Source organism: Camelina sativa, chromosome 6 (genome assembly GCF_000633955.1).
Source record: "Camelina sativa cultivar DH55 chromosome 6, Cs, whole genome shotgun sequence".
Classification (NCBI taxonomy): Eukaryota; Viridiplantae; Streptophyta; class Magnoliopsida; order Brassicales; family Brassicaceae; genus Camelina; species Camelina sativa.
The window spans coordinates 5,652,957-5,679,599 of record NC_025690.1 but is presented as its reverse complement, the minus strand read 5'-3'; the positions used below and the strand labels follow the sequence as shown (position 1 = coordinate 5,679,599).

The 26,643-nt window shown below is 36.4% G+C and overlaps 1 protein-coding gene and 1 pseudogene across 1 annotated transcript; one reads left to right on the top strand and one right to left on the bottom strand.

Annotated features, from left to right (window-relative positions):
• Positions 7,994–11,962, top strand: LOC104698726 (ABC transporter B family member 18-like; the record flags this gene model as incomplete). Its single annotated transcript, XM_010414133.1, is given in 8 exon segments — positions 7,994–8,048; positions 8,183–8,322; positions 8,324–8,362; positions 8,449–8,906; positions 8,997–9,537; positions 9,639–10,192; positions 10,194–10,479; positions 10,592–11,962. Coding segments are annotated over 8 exon segments (3,444 nt in total), but the record flags the coding sequence as incomplete, so codon positions are not given.
• Positions 14,294–16,767, bottom strand: LOC104698725 (annotated as a pseudogene).

The window sequence follows — 26,643 nt, the reverse complement described above, 5'->3', positions numbered from 1 at the left end:
GCAACAAGAAACAAAGAAAAAAAAATAGAGACCAAAACCAAAAAAGAAAGACCAAATACAATGCATGTATGTGTAAATCTGTATAAATGACCGACTAACCATAGAGTTTCAAAGATAATAAAAATATAATTTAAAACAATTATAATTAAATGAGTAAACAACGACAAGCACACACTTTATTATATAAAATTTTATAATATATTTTGAATTTTACATCCCCTCAAACCCGGATATGTTATATGGTTTTGTTTCAAAAAACAGTACTCTTAATTACCAGGGGTCACTAAACTTCTGCTAGAAATCTTTACTAATTGAGCATAATATAAACTAGTTTTTCGTTAGATGTGTAAGGTATTCAAAGTATTATAAAAAATGTATTAAATCTAAAGTTATAAAAAATATAGGGTTTTCTGCAGAAATAAAGAAAAGAAAAAAAGGAAAATAGAGGAAAAATGCTCCAAACACTGTACCATTGTTTACTGATATAAAGTGCAAATCAATATCTAACTAAGTCTAATTTAACCCGTAATATAATCTTCAGTCCCCACTTTCAATTTTTTTTCAAAATATTATGACAAATAAAATGGAAACATCCGTGAAACCAAATAAAATGCTAATTATCTATTTTAGAATTTTAAAACACTGTTTATCCAAGAAAAGAAATTTAAAACAGTAATAAATAAACATATAAACTCTTCGGAAAATAGTTATATTGTACATTAAATTCGATTTAGTAGGTTTGATATGCAAATGGAGAATACAAATTATAAAGTTGTTTTTATATAATACACATATAAGCACTATATATATATGATACATGGACACTATATGTAAGAAGTAAGATCCATTATTGTAGTTGTAGTGGTCAGTATTCAATCTAAATTGATGTCATTTAATTATAGGATGTTGTTATATAAAGTCAATGGTAAATTGATGACATATGTGCGTAAGATAGACTTAAATTAGTTTTTATTATTATTATACGACTACAGACTTAATAATAGTCTTTAACTATTCTAACATTTTCCATAAATAAATTATAAATATAAGTATATTTTAAAACATTTAATTTTATTAGAGAGGTTCAGATAATCAAAAGGGAAGAACGTTAATTACATTTAAAATAAGTTATGCGTACATGGGGATATTTTGGATTAATTTTTCTGCTAGATATTTTACTCTTCTTTTACTCTTCTTTAAATAGTTGCCCATGTTGGACACCACCTTTACCAATTCAACATACCCTGATAAAAATATTTCTAACTCTATACTAGATTTTAATCCGCGATATGCTGCGGAACAATATTTTTATAACAAAAAAAATAAATTTTAAAATATTGTATTTGTTTGTTAATTTTGATTCTTTTATTTAGTGTTTAAGATTATATAATTGTATTTTAATTATTCATTATAAAATTTGATCAGTTGTATACCGCAAACACGCGACAATTATTTAGTTTATACTAATGTTACGTTTGTACCGTATCGAATTTCTTATGGTTATAAAAATAGAAATTTTTACTGATTTTTAGATTTAACCCGTGAAAGAATTATTCACATTATTATATTTTTAAATTTTTAGTGTTTTTAAATTTAATCAGTAAATTTAAATTTATTTAGATTTAACCCGTGAAAGAATCATATCCATAAAAGTTATTTTGCAGTATACTGCATATTAATTTATATTATAAATACTCTAATTTATTAGATTTATCCGTGAAATAATTGTTTTTGCATTTTTTTATCAGCATATTAATAACCAATAAAGTTTTAATTGTTCATATGAAACAATATAGTTATTACTGAATATTAGAGTTTTTAAAAGAAGAAAATATTGTATAGATATTTTTGGCATATGTTATTAAGTGTAATAAATTTCTTAATATATAAATTGTTTTAGGAAATTATAAACCAAATTTGTAGAGACATTTTAGGAATCTAATTGATTCTGTTTGTATGTGCAATTTTTTAAGGATTAACTTTGTAAATAAGTATAACTTAAAGGACACCAAATGTACTTCAATTTATAGAAACACCACGGGATAATTATTTAGTTTTATTTATTATAATTTGAGAAATCTGAGGAATCAACCTCTAAGTACCCCAAATCAAGTAAAGTAGATGACTAAATCTACATTTTACAATCAAAATATGTAAAACAATTTTTTTTTTATAGAAAATCTATGCAAACAAAATCTCTAAAGATAGTTTTAGTGATTTTATGGGATTAAAACTTTAATGGGTAGAGCTGTTTTTGGAAAAATCGAAATGTATAGATATTGTTAAGATTTTATGGCAATAAATGTAACAAATGTTGGTCGATTTAAGAAAGTTTAGTATTTGAATTTCTCTGCAATGTTATTTATGGAATTTTTTTAGGGGTTAATGTTATAAATAAAAATTTAAATAAACAAAACTTAAAGGGCATAACACAAAATGTACTTCAAAAATGTTAATATAGATATAGTTGGGGAAAGAACCATTCGAAAATTGAGGGCTCACATAGTTGGTGCTTTGTCATTAATATTGGTTTAATATTCTAATCCTTAATAAGATCATGTTCTTTGTATGAAACAAAAATATTTGTTAGAAAAATATTAATAGTCGATTATAAGTGCTTTGATTTTTGTAGATTATTAATTTATAAAGAGATTTTTTCATTTTGAAATTTTTGAAAACTTTCTATTACAAAATAAGATACTTTTGTTATGATTCACACTTTTATAGAATTTTCTTTATTTATAATTTTGGTTATCGTAATAGGATTGATGCTAATAGTTTACTTAATTATCCAGATGAAAATGACTAATGTTAGTAGTTTAGAAGAAATTGCTATTACTATCCTTGATGGTAATGATGAATTCGAATAAGACATTGAGGTGCCTTTAGAACTAGTTACATGTAAAAAACAATTATCGCATCTAGGACTCTCGATAATTTTTGTATGCGATTTGAGAAAACAACGACAAAAGTTTCTAATACAATGAAAAAGATTAGAGCTAGAATGCAAATTCAAGAATACACAAACAATAATAGAGCCATATTTTACTAAATTTTTTAGAAATATATATATATATATATTTTTTTTATTTAGTTTAGATTATTATTAATTTATGATATTTTTAGGACTATATTTACAGAAGATTTCCAAAGAAATTATTATCTTATTACTTTATTGAATTGTGTCATTTTTTCACCAGCCCAACTCGGGACTGGAAAATTTTATTAATTTATAGTGATTTAAAGAGTATTAATTTATAGAGGTTTTACTGTATTAGCTATATGGTGAGTTTTTTAACCAATTTTGGTCAAAGTCAAATTTATTTTCCACACATTAGCCACTTGAAATATTCTGGACAAAAATGTCCATTTATGAAACTCTACTTATTTATGTTTGGTTAGGATACAGTTCCATTGTAGACATATTAGTTAGCATCCGTCATGTACAATATAAGAATTTTGTTAGCTAAAAAAAATAATAATAAGTATAATTAAAATAAGAATTTATTATTCTTCACTACTAGAAGTTTTAACATTTTATTTCTTTTTACGTTTATTATTATTTTTTATTTTTATTAGTTTGAGTTAGCTTTTTTTTTTATCCTTTAAGATCCATTTTGATACATTTATTTCAAAATTTAAATTAATATTAATTTTTATTTATTAGAATTACCGTTTACGTATTTAAATATTTGCCAAAAAGAGAAACAATTAGATCATTTATGGAAATTTGGAAACAATTTTAATTTAGGATTTCAGGGATTATGTGTGTTTAAGTCAATATTATCGTGCACGTATACAGTTCATCATTTATTTATTTTTGATGATTTTTTTAGGAGTTGTGTACATTTAAAATAGATATGATTATGTACATACATGTAATTTGTACACTTAAAATATGTAAAAATTGCAATTTCAAGTCGAAACTCTACTAAATTTTATTTTCTCCTTTCATACAAAAATATGTAGTTTGACAAATCCAACATAACAAAAAATTAAATTCAGAAAGTAGAATGAGAGGTCATCAAGTAAAGCTAGGGAAGAGAAAGTAGCTCAAATGTCCAACTCCACGAACATGTACGTGTTGGAAAAAGCATCGGTGAATTTGGAGAATGGTGACATTCAACCATCTGATGATGTACATATAAAGTGTAGGTCTACTTTTAGGATTGGTGTCGTCTAAATAAATATGCTTATGTACGTATATGGTTTAAACTTTTATTTTTAGGATTTATTTAGGGGTTGTGTATGTTTAAATCAATATCATTTACATATTCGGTTTAAGGTTTAATTTTAGAGTTTGTTTAGGGGTTATTTATGTTTAAGTCAATATGATCATGTACATATATGGTTTAGTTTAGTGTATGCTGTGCTATGGTATACGTATATAACGTTCTATTGTTTAGTGTACGTCCGCAAGTCTGTTTAATAAAGGATTTTACAATCATCTACAACATGAGTATCTTCTTCTACAACCCTAACTAATATTATCGCCATCGTTCACAGTATTCTTATCATCCATGTCATTTTTAGATTTGAATGTTTTTACACATAAATCTTGTAAATCTAGAATTTATTAGCATATTTTTAATTAAAAAACCTAAAAAATATGAGTTTGTGGAATTCTTTGGTGGTTTAAGTTGATTACATCCAAATTGTTTTTGATGAAGATTAATGATCAAATTTAATTTTCTGAATAGAAGTCTTCTTACCCAAAAACAAATTATGATTTCTACAAACCCAAATTAGATAGAAAATTAAGTAGTGTAATTATTAGAAAATTAAAGAAGATGAATTGTTAGCAATTTTTCTCTAATAGACTCACAATGTTTTGGTGAGACGATGAACTCGAGGGTTCAAGACTTAGCCCTGGGTAAAAAACACTGAACCGCCCCAAAAAAAGACGATATGAATCCGAAACCGAAAATTCAAATTTATCCCATTGGGTCCTAAACTCCTCAACCCAAAAACCCAAATATGAGAAGACCCGAAATATAATAACAGAAATTAATTTTTACCATAATACCCAAGTTTTTTTTTCCGAATATCCGAATTTTTACCCAAACCCCAAAAATTTACTTGAAAATTGTGACAACCCGTCCTACGGACCCCAGCCCACCGCTAGCCACCCTAACGAACCCCAAGCTGGCCCTGCAGGGCATCGATCCTAACCTCTCACTGTGGAAATGGAACTAATCATCCAAATCCACCGGTAGGTTATTGGTGCGCCATGCGTTCCTCGAACCCTGGTTCCCACCTTTTAACAACTTTCCCACAGGACAAGCTATCACCAATTGATATGCAGGTCAATTGGTGACAGTTTTTCCTGTGGGAAGGTTATTAAAGGGTGGGGACTAGGGTTCAAGGAACGCCTAGCGCACCAATAACCTATTGGCCAGCTTGAGGTCCGTTGGGGCGGCTAGGAGTGAGCTAGTGGGGTCCACGAGACGGGTTATCAGAAAAACTCGAGTATTTACTCGAAAGCCGTTTATTTACCCAATAATTTTCGGGTATTCGGAAAAAAATCCAGGTATCTGTGTGTCCGACAAGAATCAGGGTTTTACCGGTTTTGAGATTTCAATCCTAAACTGACCCGAATCTGACAGTACCTGAACCAAAATTCTCCATTTATCCTATTGAATCCTAAACTCCCTTATTCGCAAAACCCAAACCTAACCCGAATACTCGAATGCCCCGAACTAGTTCAAGTTCTGCTTTCTCTTTTTTTTTTTTACTTTTCTCGTTTTTAATTTTACATTTACTTCCAAATTTATAAATTTTTTTATAGAAATTAAAATTATGTTAAAGTTGGAGAAACCAAAAACTAATTACTCAATTACAGAAGTATTTTAGTCAATATTTTATTTAGTGGCTATTTTACGTAAAGTCAAACATGACTTTGTCAATCTATGAAAGAAATAATTTTTTAGTGTGTGATATGTGAAATTTTCTTTTAGAATAGTGTATTTGATGGTATAAATCACATGTTGTTTCACACATAATAAAAGACCAACGGTCTATCTTTGTGTTCATAAAATATTTTAAAACAGTCATGAAGGTTCTCTTGTCTAGAGTCCTTAAAAGAAAAGAAAATGAACCATAGCGATAATAAAGATTTCCCAATCTGCTAGAATGAAAAGAAGTGAACTCTTCCTAAGACTAAGTGTAAAAAGTTTGAGATAGTGTTTTTGATGAAGGGTAGAGATAGGACCAAATTCTGGGTTAGAATGTTAGGACTGAGTTTCCTTGGAGATCTTTGGGTAGACAGGGTGCTGCTCTTGTAGGTATCAGTTGGTCTCAACCTTTAGTCTTCTCTTAAGCTCAACTCCTTTTCGTGAGAGAACCTTGTTCTGTATTGATAAAACCACTTGAGAAGGAGACCATCTTTGTCTCTGACCTTTTACCCTAGCCAAATGAGTTCAATGACATTGCTTAGCTTGATTCACAGTTATCTGTTAATAATTGTTAAAGGGAGTGATAGATAGGATTGCATGTGTAGATTAAAGATCAGAATCGTTTCAATTAAGTTAAGAAATAAAGTTCTTTCACCTTGCATCATAGAACTAAAAACAAGGACCTTGATTCTAACTACTCTATTCAGCATGTTTTAGGTCTGAGACCCCATCTTCACACCTCTTTTTCATACTTTTTTCTTGATCGTTTGCTTGAAGGCAAGCAAAGACTAAGTTTGAGGGAGTTGATATGTCTATATTTTGTCTCTCATTAGCATATATTTATCATGCATTTAGTTAGGATAACTCATTGTTTTGTATCATTTTCTAGTCTTTTCTATACACTTTGCATGTCTAGGTAACTCTTGCATCATCCTTGCATACATTGTGCATTTCGGAGTATTTCAGGTATCTAGGAGACGTTGGAAACGCATCCGCTCGAGCCACACCTTCCAGACGCATCACTCGAGCCATTCTCAAGTCACCAGTCAGGAACGCATCAATCGAGCCATTCTCAAGTCACCAGTCGAGAACGCATCACTCGAGCCATTCTCAGACTTGTAATCCGACATCTCCGAGTTTATTCAGTTTTTGCATTTGATTTCTTCTCAAAAGTTGTTCATCTTATTTTTATCTACCTAATAATGCTTGTTTCAATGTTTTCTGTGTTTGCATCTTGGATAATGATTTTCGGATCTGAGTAGTGTAGTAGTCCTTGAGGATGGGATAGACTAGGTGGAGGATCTTAGGATGTAGAGTGTTTAAGCTTTGATTTTTATGATTCCCTTCTGGACTAGTGTTAGAATTGCTAGTTTCTCTCTGATCAATTAGAACTATGTTCGAGACATTTCCACGCCCAAAAGGTGTTTGATGAAATGTCTGACCAACTAGTGCCAGAGACTTACGTTCCTAGCCTAAGAGAATAGTTTTCTAGGATGTTTGTTGACATGAACGAACTTGTTTGTCATGCCTGCTCAACCATGTTTCTCTAGCAAGCGCTGGGTATGGAAGTGGTTGAGTCTGAGTAGCTTTTGCCAAGAGATTGGATTAGCTAAGTTGTGATGTTTGTTGTCTAGGGATAGATTGCTTGTGGCATGTTAAACACTTTGTAGACTAGGAGACTTCACCGACATCAATTACTCCCATCCTTAGGACCTCTTTCTTTCTGAATTTTATTACATTCCTGAGACTGTTTCATTTCTTGCCTTTTAGTTCATGCTTAGACTCGTTTTTGTTTTTATTCATTTATGCTTCCTGTCATGCATTTTTGTTTCTAGTCCTAAAACACATTTCCGTTTTGCATTTTCATCATTCTAGGATTGTTAGATAAAAACACTCTCTTTGAATTGTCTTGACTTGTGAAATCTTGATTGCATCTTGAGTGACTAGCAACATCCCATTTTGATTGACACCTTAAATACTACAACTGCATAAGGTTAATTGAACCTGCTAGGACATACAAAAATCCTAGTATCAGTTGCATGCCACGACAGATGAGAATATAAGAGAAAGAGTACTAATGTTTCTTCTGTTGGGAACATAATGCTCTAGCTTTGCTTTATGTGGCTTGTGCATCTTTGGTGATATGTTTCCTTGGTAAGTATATATAAAATGTTTCTTTCCCATTTTAATCGAGTGAGGAAAATTAAATTAATTCGATGCATTCAATGTAACTAATCATTCATTAACTAATTTTGTCAAAATGGTCTTAATATGTATAAACAAAACAGAAGGATACTGCTGGACAAGAACAGGGGAGAGACAAGCGGCAAAAATGAGGGAGAAGTACTTAAAAGCGGTGTTAAGACAAGATGTGGGTTACTTTGATCTTCATGTCACAAGCACTTCTGATGTTATCACTAGTGTCTCTAAGTGACAGCCTCGTCATTCAAGACTTCATCAGTGAAAAGGTCGTTAACTTTGTATCTTTATCTATCATTTTAAAACCATGATTCCTGTTTTTAACCCGGTTATTGATGGTTTTGATTTCAAGCAGTTACCAAACTTTCTGATGAATGTATCTGCGTTTGTCGCAAGCTACATAGTGGGTTTCATTTTATTGTGGAGACTTACAATAGTAGGCTTTCCATTTATCGTCCTTCTCTTGATCCCTGGACTAATGTATGGCCGAGCCCTCATAAACATCTCGAGGAAGATACGTGAAAAGTACAATGTGGCTGGTTCTATAGCTGAGCAGGCTATCTCGTCGGTTCGAACCGTCTACGCATTTGGTAGTGAAAGGAAGATGATTGCAAAGTTCTCAAATGCACTTCAAGGGTCGGTGAAGCTAGGGTTGAGACAAGGGCTAGCTAAAGGAATCACCATTGGGAGCAATGGTATTACTTATGCTATATGGGGGTTCATGACTTGGTACGGAAGTCGCCTGGTTATGAACTATGGTTCGAAAGGTGGTACTGTCTCCACGGTCACTGCTTGCGTCACGTTCGGCGGCACGTAAGTAACTACGTGTAAAGGCTTTTGGGTTTTGCTGACAAAACACAACCCATCTTGTAGTCATGATACTTGATATCTTACATTTTCCAGATCCCTTGGTCAAAGTTTGTCGAATCTCAAAAATTTCTCGGAGGCGTTTGTAGCGGGGGAACGAATGATCAAAGTGATAAAAAGAATTCCTGATATAGACTCGGACAACGTGGAAGGCCAGATTTTGGAGACAACTCGAGGAGAAGTCGAGTTCAACCACGTGAAGTTCACATACCCGTCTAGACCCCAAACCCCAATCTTTGATGACTTTTGTCTAAGAGTTCCATCCGGGAAAACTGTCGCTCTGGTAGGCGGAAGCGGATCGGGAAAGTCAACGGTGCTATCACTTTTGCAAAGGTTCTATGACCCGGTCGCTGGAGAGATTCTTCTTGATGGTGTGCCCATTCATAAGTTGCAAGTGAACTGGTTGAGATCACAAATGGGTCTGGTTAGCCAAGAGCCAGTGCTTTTCGCCACATCAATAACAGAAAACATATTATTCAGTAAAGAGGATGCATCCATGGATGAGGTAGTGGAAGCTGCCAAAGCTTCAAATGCTCATAGTTTCATATCTCAGTTCCCCGATGGTTACAAAACTCAGGTTATATATATTCCTATTTTCTTATTAAAAAAACATACTATACATTTAATTTTTTTGTTTGACGTTATAAATGTATATTTTTGGTCTTTGTGTTTGAAAAGGTTGGGGAAAGAGGAGTACAATTATCGGGAGGCCAGAAGCAGAGGATCGCAATTGCACGAGCTCTAATTAAGTCACCAATAATTCTCCTTCTAGACGAGGCAACAAGCGCATTGGACTCAGAATCCGAAAGGGTAGTAGTCCAAGAAGCCTTAGACAATGCGTCTGTTGGCCGTACAACTATTGTGATTGCCCACCGCCTCTCTACCATTCGTAATGCTGATATTATCTGTGCAGTCAAAAATGGCCGCATTATAGAAACTGGATCACACGGCGAGCTCTTGGAGAAAGTAGATGGTCACTACACTTCTCTAATCCGCTTACAACAAATGGAGAATAAAGAATCAGATCGTAACATCAATGTAAGTGTGAAAGAGGGCAAGGTAACAAGTTTGAGTAAAGACCTGAAGTACAGTCCAAAAGAATTTATTCATAGCACGAGTTCAAGCATTGTTACAGATTTGATTCCAAAGGATAATAGGTCACGTGTGCCATTATTTAAGAGATTGATGGCAATGAATAGACCAGAGTGGAAACAAGCATTATATGGTTGCGTAGGTATTTTCTGCAGGATCAATGGTATCAGTGTTTTTCCTAACGAGTCATGAGGAGATGAAGGAGAAAACAAGGATCTATGTGTTAGTATTTGTCGGACTAGCTTTGTTCACTTTCTTGACTAATATTAGTCAGCATTATAGTTTTGCATACATGGGCGAATACCTAACAAAACGTATCCGAGAACATATGCTCGGGAAGATACTAACGTTTGAAGTCAATTGGTTTGACAAAGACGAGAACTCGAGTGGTGCGGTTTGCTCTAGACTAGCAAACGATGCTAATGTGGTATTTTTTCCCCCCTTACTAATTTGAAGTTCAATATATGAACAATGTTTTTACTCCTTTTTTTTATAATTAATTATCTATTTATTGATTTTGGAATGGTTTGTTATGACAGGTGAGATCACTAGTTGGTGATCGGATGTCACTTTTGGTACAAACTATATCATCAGTGACTATCACTTGTGCAATTGGTTTGGTCATCTCTTGGCGATTCGCCGTAGTGATGATTTCAGTGCAGCCACTGATTGTTGTGTCCTTCTACACTAAACGTGTTCTGCTTAAGCGCATGTCGAAACATGCCATCAATGCCCAAGATGAAAGCACTAAACTAGCTGCCGAGGCTGTCTCCAATATTCGAACCATCACAGCTTTCTCCTCACAAGAAAGAATTATTAAATTATTTAAAAGGGCACAAGAAGGTCCACGGAGAGAAAGCGTCCGCCAATCATGGTTAGCAGGGATTATGTTAGGGACTTCACAAAGCCTTATAACGGGTGTGTCAGCTTTGAATTTCTGGTATGGTGGTAGACTAGTTTTTGATGGGAAGATGGTGTCAAAAGCATTCTTAGAGTTATTTTTGATTTTTTCGAGTACTGGTCGGATTATTGCCGAAGCTGGGACCATGACCAAAGATCTAGCCAAGGGATCAGATGCGGTTGCGTCGGTGTTTGCAGTATTAGATCGATGCACAACCATTGAGCCAGAGAGCCTAGATGGACACGTCCCCAAAAAAATAAAGGGACAAATAAGATTTCTCAACGTGGACTTCGCTTACCCAACACGACCTGATGTGATTATATTCAAGAACTTCTCTATTGAGATCGAAGAGGGGAAGTCAACAGCGATCGTAGGTCCAAGCGGGTCAGGTAAATCCACAATAGTTAGCTTGATCGAGCGGTTCTATGACCCGTTAAAGGGTATTGTTAAAATCGATGGTCGTGATATAAGATCGTATCATCTGAGATCACTTCGTCAACATATAGCTTTTGTTAGCCAAGAGCCAACGTTGTTCGGTGGGACAATCCGAGAGAACATCATGTACGGAGGAGCATCTAACAAGATAAACGAATCGGAGATTATGGAGGCGGCAAAGGCAGCCAACGCTCATGATTTTATCACATTGCTATCTGATGGCTATGACACGTACTGCGGGGATAGGGGAGTGCAATTGTCTGGTGGTCAAAAACAGAGAATCGCAATTGCTCGAGCTGTTCTAAAGAACCCATCTGGCTTGCTCCTTGATGAAGCTACGAGCGCTTTGGACAGCCAATCGGAACGTGTGGTACAAAACGCACTTGAGCGTTTGATGGTTGGGAGGACAAGTGTTGTGATTGCACATAGGCTTAGCACAATTCAGAACTGCGACACGATCACTGTTTTAGAGAAAGGGGAAGTTATCGAAAGTGGTACACACTCTTCTTTGTTGGCCAAGGGTCCCATGGGAGCTTATTTCTCATTGGCCACTCTCCAAAGAACTCTACGTTGAAGGTGTTTATGAATACTTCACATCTCGCAATCTCTGCACATATCAAGGAGATGTCTCCTTAGTAACCAGGGATACACACATACTAAGGCATTAGACCTGATCGAGATACATTAAAACAATTTTTGTTGAGCTGAATACATTAAAACAATTTTTGTTGAGCTGAATACATTAAAACAATTGAGATAAAATATGTACTTTTACTAAACATATGTATTAGAAATCTAAAATGACTACCATTATAAAAAAATATTTATTCTAAAGGACAACTAAAAAAACCCGGAGATAATATATATAACCAATTTGTTTGTTGAATGTATCAATATTTATAAGTATATAATTATATTTTTTTATATAAAGTATAAAGAAAACACAAAAAAATTAGTATTTTAGAGATAGAACTTATATTAAATATATGTATTTTAATGTTGGGTTGCGTGATTCGTGAAATGCACGTTTTGTGTAGTAAACTAAATTGTTTGAGTGTGAGAAAAATTGCGAGTGAACGACAGAAAGACCTGAAAAAAAAAGATCCTGGTAGTTGTATGGTGGTGGTTATGAACGAGGAATGCGGATCAAGATAGCTGGCAAACCGATGGATGAGAAGTGTTAAGGCATGAGGGATCATGTATGTAAGAGTGATAGGTGCAGAAACAATGGCGGATCTACCTATAAAAATAGGTGGGTCAGTTGGCATGGGTAAATTATTCAAATATGTATTTTTGCATGTAAATTGTTGAAGTATATGCAGCTAAGTTGGTCTTTCCCTCTTAAGTGTGACCCCCCAAACCCGAGTTCGATTTCCCAATATCACACTAATACATTGTTTTTTTTCCATTTCAACTATTTAAAAAAATTATTGATCTCCCTAAAAAAATTTCCCGGATCCGCCAGTGTGCACAAAGAAGTGTGAGAGGCACGAGAGATACAATTGGAAAGGGGATGTTGTGTGTTAAGAAATAACACGTGGTATTATGCTTGTCGACTTGTCGTTGTGGTGGTAGTCATGGGATATAGTCTGATTTGTTTGATATAAGTTTGTTATCGTAAGAGTTGGGTGTCACAAACGGTTAAGTGGGTGATTTGGGAATGTGACAGAGATGGATCGTAAAATCCAGGTGGGTTATTACTACGGTGCAACAATCTATTATTTAGTTGTATACCGGTCAGCACTGTTCCTGAAGATATCACGTAGAGACAGCTAACGTAACATGTATTAGGTATGCTGAATTTTTTTTATCAAAAAATTGTAATAATTTATTTTGTTATTATGTTATTAATTAGTTTTAAAAATCTAAGTTGTAAAAGGGAACTGATATAGATTTTATTTGATTAGATTTTTGATAAAAAAATTAACCCGTTCTAGTAAAAACTATTGAACTAAAAATTTTATTAAATTAGATTTTTAAAATCAAATTAATAAATATTTTTTTTCTTTATTTATTTACTTTTTGTTAAAAGGCTTTTAAGTTAAAAGACCCGAAAAGCCAGCTGGGGTACTGAGAAATATTTTAGGAGAGGGTTTAGACTGAATTGGCCAGAAGGAGCCAACTCTAGAGAGAGTATTAGGGCTGTAAAAAGACTCGACCGTCTCAAAAATATTGTATCGAAGCATGTTGACAACACAAGATCCAGATTTGCAGATCTGTTGTATGGTTTACTGACATATGATCTATCTGAGCGTTTTACACTTTTGATCATCCATTTTTTTTGTTTATTAATAATTAATAATGATTAATTAATTAATTAAACTTTTCTAATGGCAAGTAAATGTAATTATTTACACATTTTAAGGTTAGTTTTATATTTGTACTTTGCAATTAATATAGTAGAATGATTTTTTTAAAGAGGTACTGTATTTGGTTTTAATGTTCAAATTGGTCTTTAATAATTGTATGCCTATACGTGAAGATAAATATACTAATATTAGGTTTTGATACCACGTTAATTGGTAAAACTAATTAAATCGACGGGTTTGAAAGTGTCTTAATTACATATCGGTTAACATGAGAATACTGAGAACTTTTTCGATTATAAAGACCCTTCCTATCCAATCGGGTAAACGTCGGGATGCAGCAGCGGAAGCAACATGATTTTTTTGATCGGACAACGCCACAACGGTTTGAAACGTGTCATAATCCACGGATAATTTTTTTTTTATTGTTTTATTAAATCCACTTGCAAATACTTTTGAAAGAGTCAAATATGTCCGGACAAATAGCATATATAATATATTCCAAAAGTTAAGGATATCCAAGATCCTAGTAAAACATTTATATTCCTTTGGATACACTCATGAGTATATGAAGAACAATTTATTCTGTCACCGGATGATATTATTTAAAACATAAAAACTCAAGCTAATTACGTCACTAGAACTTGCACCGGAGAGTATCTGCAAACCCTAGCTTGTGTATAAACAAGACCTTGTCTACAAAAGTAACCTTCGGAAGGGCTACAATGTCTGTCTTCAGTCTTCTGAACACACACAAATCGCTTCAAGGGCACATCCGTCGCACTTGGGACCTTCTATTCCAAACAGAATCTCATCAGACCATTCACTTGAAAACATCTTGGTAGGATCTAACTTGTTCTTCACTTCCAAGAATTTGTCAAAGTTAGGTCCACACTTTTGCTTCACGCCAAAGAAACCCACTTTCCTATTCTTTCCCCAATGCGGCTTCGCCCCGTGTTTGACAAACGCCATCTGCTCCATCCCTCGTTCAACCTCGGGGCTAACTCATCATCCGCTCGGTAATAGTTAAAAGTCAACAACCACAGAGTCCTGTGTCTGGCCAAGATAAGCATTTGAGCCCTTGATGAAACGTATGAGGATGCCGTTATAGATATCAATCCCGCATAGTCTTTCTGGTTCCAAGTCTCGTAGCTTCTTCACGTCGAGGAGAAAGCCTCTAAACTTAAATATAGCCGTCGTTTCATAGAAGGAAAGACCGTTATACCTCGGGTCCCATGCACAAGCCACGTCAATTCTAATCGAAGATGAGTAGAGGCAAGACCCGGAAGTCGGAATCTTGCCTTGTCTCCCGATAACCGGATACCCGGTAAAGAGTAACCCATTGTTCTTAAGACCATTCCCGCTAAGTTTCTTGTAGGCCAAAGTCGTATCAGCCGTGGTGCATTTTCCTTTCTCGTTCTTGCTAGATTCAAGAGCCTTCTCTACAACATTTTCAAATCCAAAATTTAGATTCTTAAACATCTCATAAAACCAAACTAAACCGGAAAGGGTTGGAGTCGTCTACTAACCTAATGCTCGAACCCCTTTAGAGATCAAGGTAGGATTAGACTGAAACCAATGAAATCGTTGACTCCGTTGCCGGCGACGTTGACCGGTGATCGGATATCGTAACGGTAAACCGAAATTTTCCTAGAAGGATACCAAGTTATGTCTCCGAATTCGAATTTTTTGCCATGCTCCATAAATATGTCTTCAATTGCTACGTCAGATGTGAAATTATACGTCATACTTCTCTTGAATACTTTCTCTATCGAAGGCTTAACCTACAAAAGATTAAAAATACAAAACAAAACGATATAAAAACAAACAATTTTACAGAGAAAAGGTATCGGCGTTAAGTTTTACCTTAGAGATGACTCCTAAAACACCCAACGATACTTTAGCGGCGTCAAGAAGCTTATCATCTCTACCTTCCTCGAGTTTAACAACCTTGGCGAAACCTTCAGATGAATTCGCCGGAACCACAAGGCTGATTCCGACAACATGGTCATGAACCGAACCGCCTCGTCCAGACCACGAGCTTCCGTGAGATCCAGTACTAATGAGCCCACCAATACTAACTCCTTCCCAATACGGCGACGTACCGATGCTAAACCCAGCTCCTTCAACTTTATCGATCAGCTCTCTCAACGAAACACCAGAATCAGCCGTAACCGTTAACCGGTCCGGTTCAATCTCGATAACCGAATTATACTTCGACGTACTGATTAGCATTGCGTCTGAACCGGAAGGACAAGCGAGTTTGGGTATGGTGTGAGAGAATCAGGTGACGGTTTTGACTTTGAGATGGTGCTTGGCCGCGTAAGCCACGGCTTTACGAAGCTCATCCTCCGTCGTTGGATACGTGACGTTAGCCGCGTGGCATGTTTTGCAGTCGGGCCACGTGCCGTACGAGTTGAAGACGGTGCAACCGGTTAAAATAATTCTTTAAATAATTATTAACCAAACATTTATGAAAATCCGGACTTTTGTATCACTTATTTTTATTTGGTACAGTATAAATAAAACATATCCTAAAAATGAGTTAAAACCAAATTAAAATAAATGTAGGATATGAACAACATATAAATATTTTTAATAATTGAATCTCGAATAAATAAATATTTATAATTGAATGCACATATACGGGAATATCTTCTAATTCTTTTTTCGCCCAAATTACATTTTATCTATATAAACAATATAATAACAGTTAATTAAATTTCAAGTCTAAATATTCATACAATAAAACAATTTTCTATAATTTGTAGCTTTTACGATATTTGCAGTTGTTATGGTGATTTTTTCTGCATCTTTATCAAATATAATAAAAGATAATATCGGTAATAAATTATATTTATACCTGTTGTACTAGGACCGAAAAAGACTCCATCTTGTAGGTTTTTAAGGAGTTCTTCTAATTTCATTTTAAATACACAACATTTAATATCAGATCTGTCATTTGCATTCTCATTTCCCGCCTTTTTATGCGTTCATTTACTTCTTCCCATTTTGGATTTGATGTTCTAATAATGAAAAAGTCTGGATTTCCATACCGTCTACACATTGCCATTTTGTCTTGATAATTCTCTACCATGAATTGTGGTCCGTCTGTGAGCGAAGATGGTAAAATTATTTTTTTGCCTATTTTTGTTTGAATTTGCATCCCCTTGTTTCAACTGCATCACATACATTATTATAAAGATCTGCTCTAAGTTTTTTTTCTGGTTATACAAATAAAAATTCATACGTTCTTGCTCAATAGCAGTGTATGCATCAACCACGTATTGATGGAAAAAACTGAATGAATTATTGTTCATGAGATGTCAATCTTGAATGTATTTGATATGCATAATATTCTTGCATTGTAATATATGACCTCTTCGTAGTATATCCTTCTCTATATACAAATGTTCTTTCCATATAACCTTGTTCACTATATAGAAACATAAAGGATATTGTAGATACATGTACGATGGATGTAAAGAGCTGATGTATTGTGGTTTGTCCATTTTTGGATACACTATTATATCTCTCACAATTTGGAATAGACATGTCACCCACAATAAGTACAGCTATATTGTTTCCTTGTTGAAGGTCAAATTGTCTACCACATTTTTTATTTTTAATTAATCAGATTAAGTATTCTTCAATTGTTCCTTATTCGTATCTATCTCTAGCAATTATGAATACTTTAGCTAACTCATTGTATTGGTCAAGCATTTCAATTAATCCGATGAGAATACTTTCATTCAACTCATTATATTTAAATTCTTTTTCTTTTAGGATTAGACCAAGAATTCAATATAACATATAATTTTTTTGTACAAATATAATTATTATAGAAAGATTTTCTTTAGGAACTACATGTCTCTTTATCGTAAGATTATTTTTATAATTTTATTTTATGATTAGTAATTTTTTTTTATTTCTTGATTTTTTTAAAGATTCATTTTCTTTTAAAATTAGAAATTTGTGTAAAATTGACACTTGTCACGATCTTTTGAGTTAGTAACTTTCGAAATTGATACTTGTCATGATCTAGTGAGTTAGTAGCTTTTAAAATTGACACGTGTCACGATCTGGTGAGTTAGTAAATTTTGAAACTATACTTTATATAATAAGATACTAATATAAAAACGATTATCATAACCAGAATCTAGATTTAACTCTTCTTTTTTTTTTTGGTCACCAGATCTAACTCTTCTAGGATTCAGTTAAAAACAATAAAAATTTGTACATATCAAAGTCATGTTAGATTTGGCAAAACTCATTTAGTGATGATGCAATTAAGAAAATTGATTTTAGAATATATTTTTTTCTTTTTATCGTAAAGGTTATTCTATTGAAATGCAAAAGTTTTTACAAGGAAGTAAAAATAATAACAATTATACTAGAAACATATTTCATGAAACTGTTTCTTTCCTTTCGGCATTTTATGAAATTGTTTATTAAAAAATTATAACGAAACTAAAAAAGGCTAGGCAAACTAGGAAGTGTTCGATATACTTCAAAGACTTAGAGCCCAAGATATCTTTACGAAAAAGTGATAAGGACAAGAGGGGTTCAAAGACAATCCTACTAGAATTAGGAGTTATCTAGTTCTAATTGAAATAGGAAGAGAAAAGCACTGTATATATCAATTATTGAGTTGTGACAATGATATGTGAAAGTGTTTTATTGTTTAGTTTTTGAGTTATATTTTTAAGCAGTGATTCTTATAAAAGCAAAGTGTTTCATCTTATATTTGGTATCAGAGCTCTAGGTTTAATCGATCAAAGTTGTGATTTGATTACAGAGCAAGTTTTGGTAAAGGTTTTCGAACCACAACAATGAGAGAACTTGTAGCTACATCACGCCCAAAGGAGTTGGACAAAGCTATCTCCATTCAATGCCTTCTACTTACCTCTACGAATTACACAATATGGTCAATGAGGGTGAGGATCATGCTGCGAATTGTAAAATGTGGGAAACTATCGAGCCAGGATCAACCGATCCTGAAAAGAATGATATAGCCACAACTTTGTTATTTCAATTGATTCATGAAGCTCTTACTTTGCAGGTTGGTAACTTGAATACTCCAAAACAGATCTGGAATTCAATACAATCAAGACACCTTGGAGCAGAGCGTGTCAAGGAGGTGCGCATACAAACTTTGATGTCTGAGTTTGACAAGATACGAATGATAAAATCAGACAAGGCTCATAACTTTGCAGGAAAATTGTCTAAGATAGCAACGAAAGAAGCATCGCTTGGAGAATCGATTGAAGAGCCTAAACTTATGAAGAAATTTTAAAGAGCTTACCTAGGAGCAAATTTATTGACATGGTAGCCTCCCTCGAACAAGTGTTGGACCTCAACACTATTAGCTTTGAAGATATAGTGGGAAGACTAAAAGCATATAAAGAAAGGATTCTTGGGGAAGTATCACAGGAAGACACTTGATATGTCTATATTTTGTCTCTCCTTAGCATATATTTAAAATGCATTTAGCTAGGATAACACATTGTTTTGCTTCATTTTCTAGTCCTTTCTATACACTTTGCATGTTTAGATAGTTCTTGCATCATCCTTGCATAAATTGTGCATTTTGGAGTAATTCAGGTATTTAGGAGACGTTGGAAGCCATTCTCGTCCGAGCCATTGTCGTCCGGGCCATCTCCGGGAAGCGTCAACCGAGCCATCCGTTCGAGCCATTCCACTCGAGTGGGATTTAGCTTTCGACGTCTTCATCAAAGTTGTAGGAATTGAGTTATATTGCCAACGCCGTTTATTTCAAGCCAATCGGAGGTGTGGTTCAAGAGTTATCATCGTTTTAGTGAATGCGTATACACCACGCTCGAGCCATGCTCCCCCGCCACGCACTCCAGCTTGTTTGATCGAGCCATGCTCCCCCGCCACGCACTCCAGCTTGTTTGATCGAGCCATGTTCCCCCGCCACGCACTCCAGCTTGTCTGATCGAGCCATGCTCCCCCGCCATGTGTTCCAGCTTGTCTGATCGAGCCATGCTCCCCCGCCACGCATTCCATTCGACGCGCACAGACTCGATCGCACATGACGGGAAGAAAGACGTTTGGTTTCACACGCTTCAGGAGATTACCAAACCGACGCTTTACCTTGTCGTTTTAAGTTTTAGGGCTTTCCATGTTGGACTACTATATATACATTTTGTTAAGTCTTTGCTGAGATCGAATCTTTTATCTCGTATTGTTTTTCTTCCCAGAAGGTTTTTAACTTAGCCACAAAAATACGTTATGAGACTTGTATTCCGATATCGTGGAGATTTATTGAGATTTTGCATTTGATTCCTTCTACAAAATTGTTCATCTTATATTTCTCTATCTTACTATGCTTGTTTCAATGTTTTCTATGTTTGCATCCTTGATGATGATTTTCGGATCTGAGTAGTGTAGTAGTTCTTGAGGATGGGATAGATTAGGTGGATGATCTTAGGATGTAGAGTGTTTAAGCTTTGATTTGTATGTTTCCCTTCTGGACTAGAGTTAGAAATACTAGTTTCTCTCTGATCAATTGGAACTAGGTTTTAGACATTTCCGCATCCAAAAGGTGTTCGATGAAATGTCTGACCAACTAGTGCCAGAGACTTGCGTTCCTAGCCTAAGAGATTAGTTGTATAGGATGTTTGTTGACGTGAATGAACTTGTTTTTCATGCCATGCTTGATCATGTTTCTCTAGCGAGAGCTAGGTTTGGAAGTGGTTGAGTTTGAGTAGCTTCTGTCAAGAGATTGGATTAGCTAAGTTGTGATGTTCATTGTTTAGGGATGGTTTGCTTGTGGTATGTTAAACACTCTATAGACTAGGATACTCCACCGACATCAATTACTCCCATCCTTAGGACTTCTTTCTTTCTGATTTTTATTACATTCCTGAGACTGTTTCGTTTCTTGATTTTTAGTTCATGCTTAGACTCGTCTCCATTTTTATTCATTTTAGTTTCTCGCCATGCATTCTCGTTTCTAGTTCTGTGACTCATTTCCGTTTTTGTATTGTCATCATTCTAGGACTGTTAGACAAACACTTTATTTAAATTTGCTTGACTTGTGATTTCTTGATTGCATCTTAATTGTTAGTAAAGTTTCCCAACTGGATTGACACCTTACGTATTACAACTGCATAAGGTTAATTGAACCTACTAGGAGACACAAAAATCTTAGTATCAATTTGGCGTCGTTGCCAGGGGGGGGGGGATTCATTTTGCTACATTTAAGATTTCAAGTTTTGCAAGATTAAGTTTTGTCACACTTATCATTCTGGGTACTGACTTGCTTTGGTTGTCTGCTTGTTTGTTTTTCATCTCAGGAACCTGTTGATTGCAACCTTGCATGCACACCAGATCAAGAGGACATCAGAATCTCCTTCCTGTTATCGACGACATCAATCGGTTACAACAACCACGAAAAGCTCGTCATCTCACTGATCATCCCGCACAAGTCACTATGGAACAACAAAATGAACCAAATCCAAGACCGCGAAACATTGGTGTTGGGGATGCACCGAACACTCATACTCAGTGTGCTGGAATCGTCCCTCCCGCCGTGCAAAACAACAACTTCGAAATCAAAAGCAGTCTGATCTCCCTGATCCAGGGAAACAAGTTTCATGGGTTGCCTATGGATGATCCACTGGACCATTTGGACGAGTTCGACCGTCTGTGCAGTCTTACCAAGATCAACAGCGTGAGTGAGGATGGTTACAAGTTGCGCCTCTTCCCATTTTTCCTAAGAGACAAAGCTCATCAATGGGAGAAAAACCTTTCCAAGGGATCAATCACCACTTGGGATGGTTGCAAGAAAGCATTCTTGGCCAAGTTCTTCTCCAAATCCAGAACAACACGTCTCAGTAATGACATTTCTAGCTTTACTCAGAAAAGCTCAAAATCATTCTGTGAAGCCTGGGAGCGTTTCAAGGGTTACCACAGCCAGTGTCCACACCATGGTTTCGGGAATGAGTCACTGCTAAGCACTCTATACCGTGGTGTACTTCCAAAAATTCGCATGCTGCTTGACACTGCTTCTAACGGCAACTTCCTGAACAAAGACGTTGATGAAGGATGGCAACTGGTTGAGAATCTCGCCCAGTCTGACGGTAACTACAATGAAGACTACGACCGCACGGTTAGAGGTGACGCTGGGTCTGAGGAGAAGTACAAGAGGGACCTTAAGAATGTCAATGACAAGCTTGACCGCCTCTTGCTAAGTCAGCAGCAGACTTTCCATTTCGTATCTGAGGATAACCCTTTTCAAGTTCAGGATGGGAAGGGTGAGCAGTCTGAAGCAATCAACTACGTCCAAAATCAAGGTGGATACAACAAGGGTTATAACCCCTACAAGACGAACCCCAATTTGTCTTACCGGAGCACCAATGTTGCAAATCCACAAGATCAGGTGTACCCTCCTCAACAGCAACAACAAGGTCCGTAAAAACCTTTTGTTTCTTACAATCAAAGATTCGTGCCTAAGCAACAGTTCCAGCAAGGTTCTCACACTCCTTCCGGACCACCACCAGGATTTTCACCTCAACAGGTTCAGCCTACTCAAGCTCCAGATCATGAAATGAAGCACATGCTGCAACAACTTCTGCAAGGTCAAGCTAGTGGTTCTCTGGATACTGCTAAGAAGTTTGCTGAACTCAGTCAGCGCATGGNGGGAATGAGTCACTGCTAAGCACTCTATACCGTGGTGTACTTCCAAAAATTCGCATGCTGCTTGACACTGCTTCTAACGGCAACTTCCTGAACAAAGACGTTGATGAAGGATGGCAACTGGTTGAGAATCTCGCCCAGTCTGACGGTAACTACAATGAAGACTACGACCGCACGGTTAGAGGTGACGCTGGGTCTGAGGAGAAGTACAAGAGGGACCTTAAGAATGTCAATGACAAGCTTGACCGCCTCTTGCTAAGTCAGCAGCAGACTTTCCATTTCGTATCTGAGGATAACCCTTTTCAAGTTCAGGATGGGAAGGGTGAGCAGTCTGAAGCAATCAACTACGTCCAAAATCAAGGTGGATACAACAAGGGTTATAACCCCTACAAGACGAACCCCAATTTGTCTTACCGGAGCACCAATGTTGCAAATCCACAAGATCAGGTGTACCCTCCTCAACAGCAACAACAAGGTCCGTAAAAACCTTTTGTTTCTTACAATCAAAGATTCGTGCCTAAGCAACAGTTCCAGCAAGGTTCTCACACTCCTTCCGGACCACCACCAGGATTTTCACCTCAACAGGTTCAGCCTACTCAAGCTCCAGATCATGAAATGAAGCACATGCTGCAACAACTTCTGCAAGGTCAAGCTAGTGGTTCTCTGGATACTGCTAAGAAGTTTGCTGAACTCAGTCAGCGCATGGAATGTTCTTACAATGATCTGAATGTCAAGTTTGAAACTCTTAACTCCAAGATGAAGTATATGGAAGGCAAGACTGTTTCTACTTATATCCCAACAATTGGCCAACTACCTGGAAAAGCAGTTCAAAACCCCAAGGACTATGCTATTATGCATGCCATCACCACCCAAGTTGTAGATGTACGGCTCACTGAGGATACTGAGACTTTAGATGGGGAGGATTTTCTTCAATATGAAGTTCAGATAAAGGATCTTGTCGAGGTGCTCAAGGATCCAATTAAGCTAGCCAAGCAATCTAATCCTGAAGCTACTAAAGAACCCGCTGCTCCCAAGGATAAACCTGTGAGATTCATTCCTCCACCATACAAGCCACCTCTACCATTTCCAGTGAGGTTTAAGAAGCAGCTTACTGAGAAGTATAAAGCTCTGTTCGAAAACCAAGTCAAGGAGATTGAATTTAGGATGCCTTTGCTTGATGCATTTGCACTTGTGCCTCAATATCAAAAGTTTTTAACTGATTTGGTAATAGATTGGACCAAAGAGAAGGAGGAGATGGCTAAAGGAGCTCAAGCTAAGGCTCTGGAAGATGATAGGGTAGTGCATGACATAGGTGGGGTTATTCATGAATGCAAGGCTGTTANTTCCATTTCGTATCTGAGGATAACCCTTTTCAAGTTCAGGATGGGAAGGGTGAGCAGTCTGAAGCAATCAACTACGTCCAAAATCAAGGTGGATACNATAGGTCCATTAGCCTTCAAAAAGTGCCTATGTGACCTTGGTGCTTCAGTAAGCCTCATGCCACTCTATGTAGCTCAGAGGATAGGATTCAACGAATACAATTCATGCAACCTCCGCTTAATATTGGCTGATAGGACAACTAGATTGCCTCATGGTCTACTAGAGAACTTGCCCATCAAAATTGGACAAACAGAGATTCCTACTGACTTTGTGGTGCTGGGAATGGATGAAGAGCCTAAAGATCCACTAATCCTGGGAAGACCTTTCTTAGCTACAGCTGGAGCAGTCATTGATGTCAAGAAGGTGATGATTGATCTAAATCTGGGTAAAAACTTCAAGATGAAGTTTGACATCAAGGATTCTAAGAAGAAACCAACTATTGATGGGCAGACCTTCGTGATAGAAGAGAAAGATCATAAAGCTGGGTTTGACATCTTTGAGAGTGTGAATGAGGCAGAAACTGAGGTTTTGGTAACCAAAGAGAAAACTCAAAGTGTCACTTGACTATTCTCCAACTTGAGTGCAGTCGTTACCCTCCCTAAGCGTCAAGACCTGCTTCCTAAACCGCAAGATTCAAGTCCTCCCGCGCTTGACAATTTGTATGAACTCCAAAATACTCAGATTCTAAGGGATTCAGTGAAAGAGTTAACAGCTATGGTGAAGGAGATGAGTGGGAAAATCAAGAAGCTCCAAAGTACAATGAGAAGTTCTCCTCCAAGTAAATTAAGGAAGAGGTTTGGGATAATGAAGAAGAGAAGTTCATTTGTTGTTGAACCTGGGCAGAATGTTAAAGAGTATTTGGCTAGACAAGACATTCTAGAGGGGTCTCTGAAGCCTCTCTATGAACCTCCCAAAGCATAAGGAGTATGCAAAGTCAAGCTTAGAGACTTTAAACAAGCTCACTTGGGAGGAAGTCCCAAAGGTATCACTGTAAATATTTTTTAGGATCCTTGTGTTTTTGATTTTTGTTTTTAGTTTTCTGGTGTTCAGGAATCTGCAGAAGGGAGTATGGGCAACAAAAAAAAAAGTGAAAGTATAAGTCAAAAGAAGGCGCTGCGACGCAACCTAGAGAGTTCAACCACCACTGTGCGTTCTCAACCATCTTCGACTCGAGCAAGGTTCAACCGACGGCATGGAATCAGACTCGACCCATCCTAACAGTTTCATCACTATACACCCAGCTCGAGCCACTTTCACCAACCACGCTCGAGCCACTTTCATCGACCATGCTCGAACCATTTTCACTCACACCACTCGAGCCACTTTCATATACCACGCTCAAGCCACTCACGCCAACACCCAATCGAGCCTCTCTCTCGAGCCACACACAAAGTCTCCATCGAGCCAACTCGTCAGAGAACACTCTCTCCGGTTCCATCCCCAAAACGTCAATCTTCATCTGTGTCACAAGAGCGTCAGCCTTCATCCGCTCCTTCACACCACTCGTCACACGAGTCTAGGGAGAGACAGAGACGCAGTTCACGAGGTTCTAGAGCCTCCTCAAGTCGTCGGTCAGCGCGTCGTTCTGCAGCTCGAGATGAGCATGAGGTTAAGGTTGAGCAGCGAGATGAAGCTCAGGGTGATTATCAGGGCATGCCCGGGTTTGAGCAGCAGATCGAACATCAAGGTGATTATCAGCCTGCCGAGGTTGTTTTGTTGGTATCAGACCATGGTGAGTCAAGAGTCGATGACATGCAGTGTGACGAGCAGCCAAACATGTATCAGAACCCGCAAGCGGTTGAGCAGCAAGTTGACCAACCAGCTGAGGTTACTCCTGCGGATCCAGAACAAGGTGAAGGACAGAGTCAGTATCACGCACCAACTCCTTGGGCGAGCTCCGACTCCTTTTTCTACTACTAAGGTACTCCTACCTTCCCTTTGTACATACCATTTCATTCCTGCATTGTTTCTGTTGTGATTCTTAAATCCTCCTGCAAATTTGTTTTACACAGCAGACTGTGTAACTTAAGTTTGGGGGAGGATTTGATATGATGTATCTGATGTTGTGTTCTGTGATTTTTATTTCATATTTTTGTATCATATTATGTTTGAGTCTACATTCATTTATTTGCATAGAAAAACCAAAAAAATTGAAAAAAAAAATTTGAAAATTTCCACAAAAAGAGAGTGTTCATGTAGCTTGCACTTGCATATTAGGATTGAGTCTAGTGTCATTCATATAGGGGTGTTGCATTTAGAATAGGGGTTGATGATGATTGTAACCATGGTAGCATGCTGAATTCAATAGGATAGGATCAAGGCCCTTGTTATTAGTTCTTTGATGCTTGTTGATTGAACTTGAAAAAAATAAGATTGAAGCATGTTTTGAATTGACGTCATTCCCTATCTATCTGAACCTAATCCTGATTTGCAATTATCTTGTTATGCATTGAAGTTGAACTCATAGATACCATATACATACTTGGACTGTCTTTCACATTTTTACCACCCTTGTCATTCCAAGTAGCTGATTCCCATCTTTGGAACAGTTCCCCGCACCATTAACCAACCCTTCTTTCAAGCCAATTGTATTCTTGAGTGTCAGGCCTTTTTCCGATTTGAGCTTGTTAGAAAGTGTTAGGTTCTAACCGACAAGAGTAGGATCCTGTGTAGTTCTAGTTCGCGTTATCCGGACTAGTAGGACTAGGTGAGAACTCGATTTTGGATATTGGGTATGGATTTGTGCAGAAAAGTGAAGTATAAAAAAAAACGGAGAGTAAAGGGTAGAACGTCTTTAGGAGGGGGATGTGTTTACAAAGTTTACAAGTCTAGTAAAGGATTTGGGTTGAGCAAAATAACGAGTTATTGGTTTTGGGCATGAAATAAAAAGATTAGACAAAGAAAA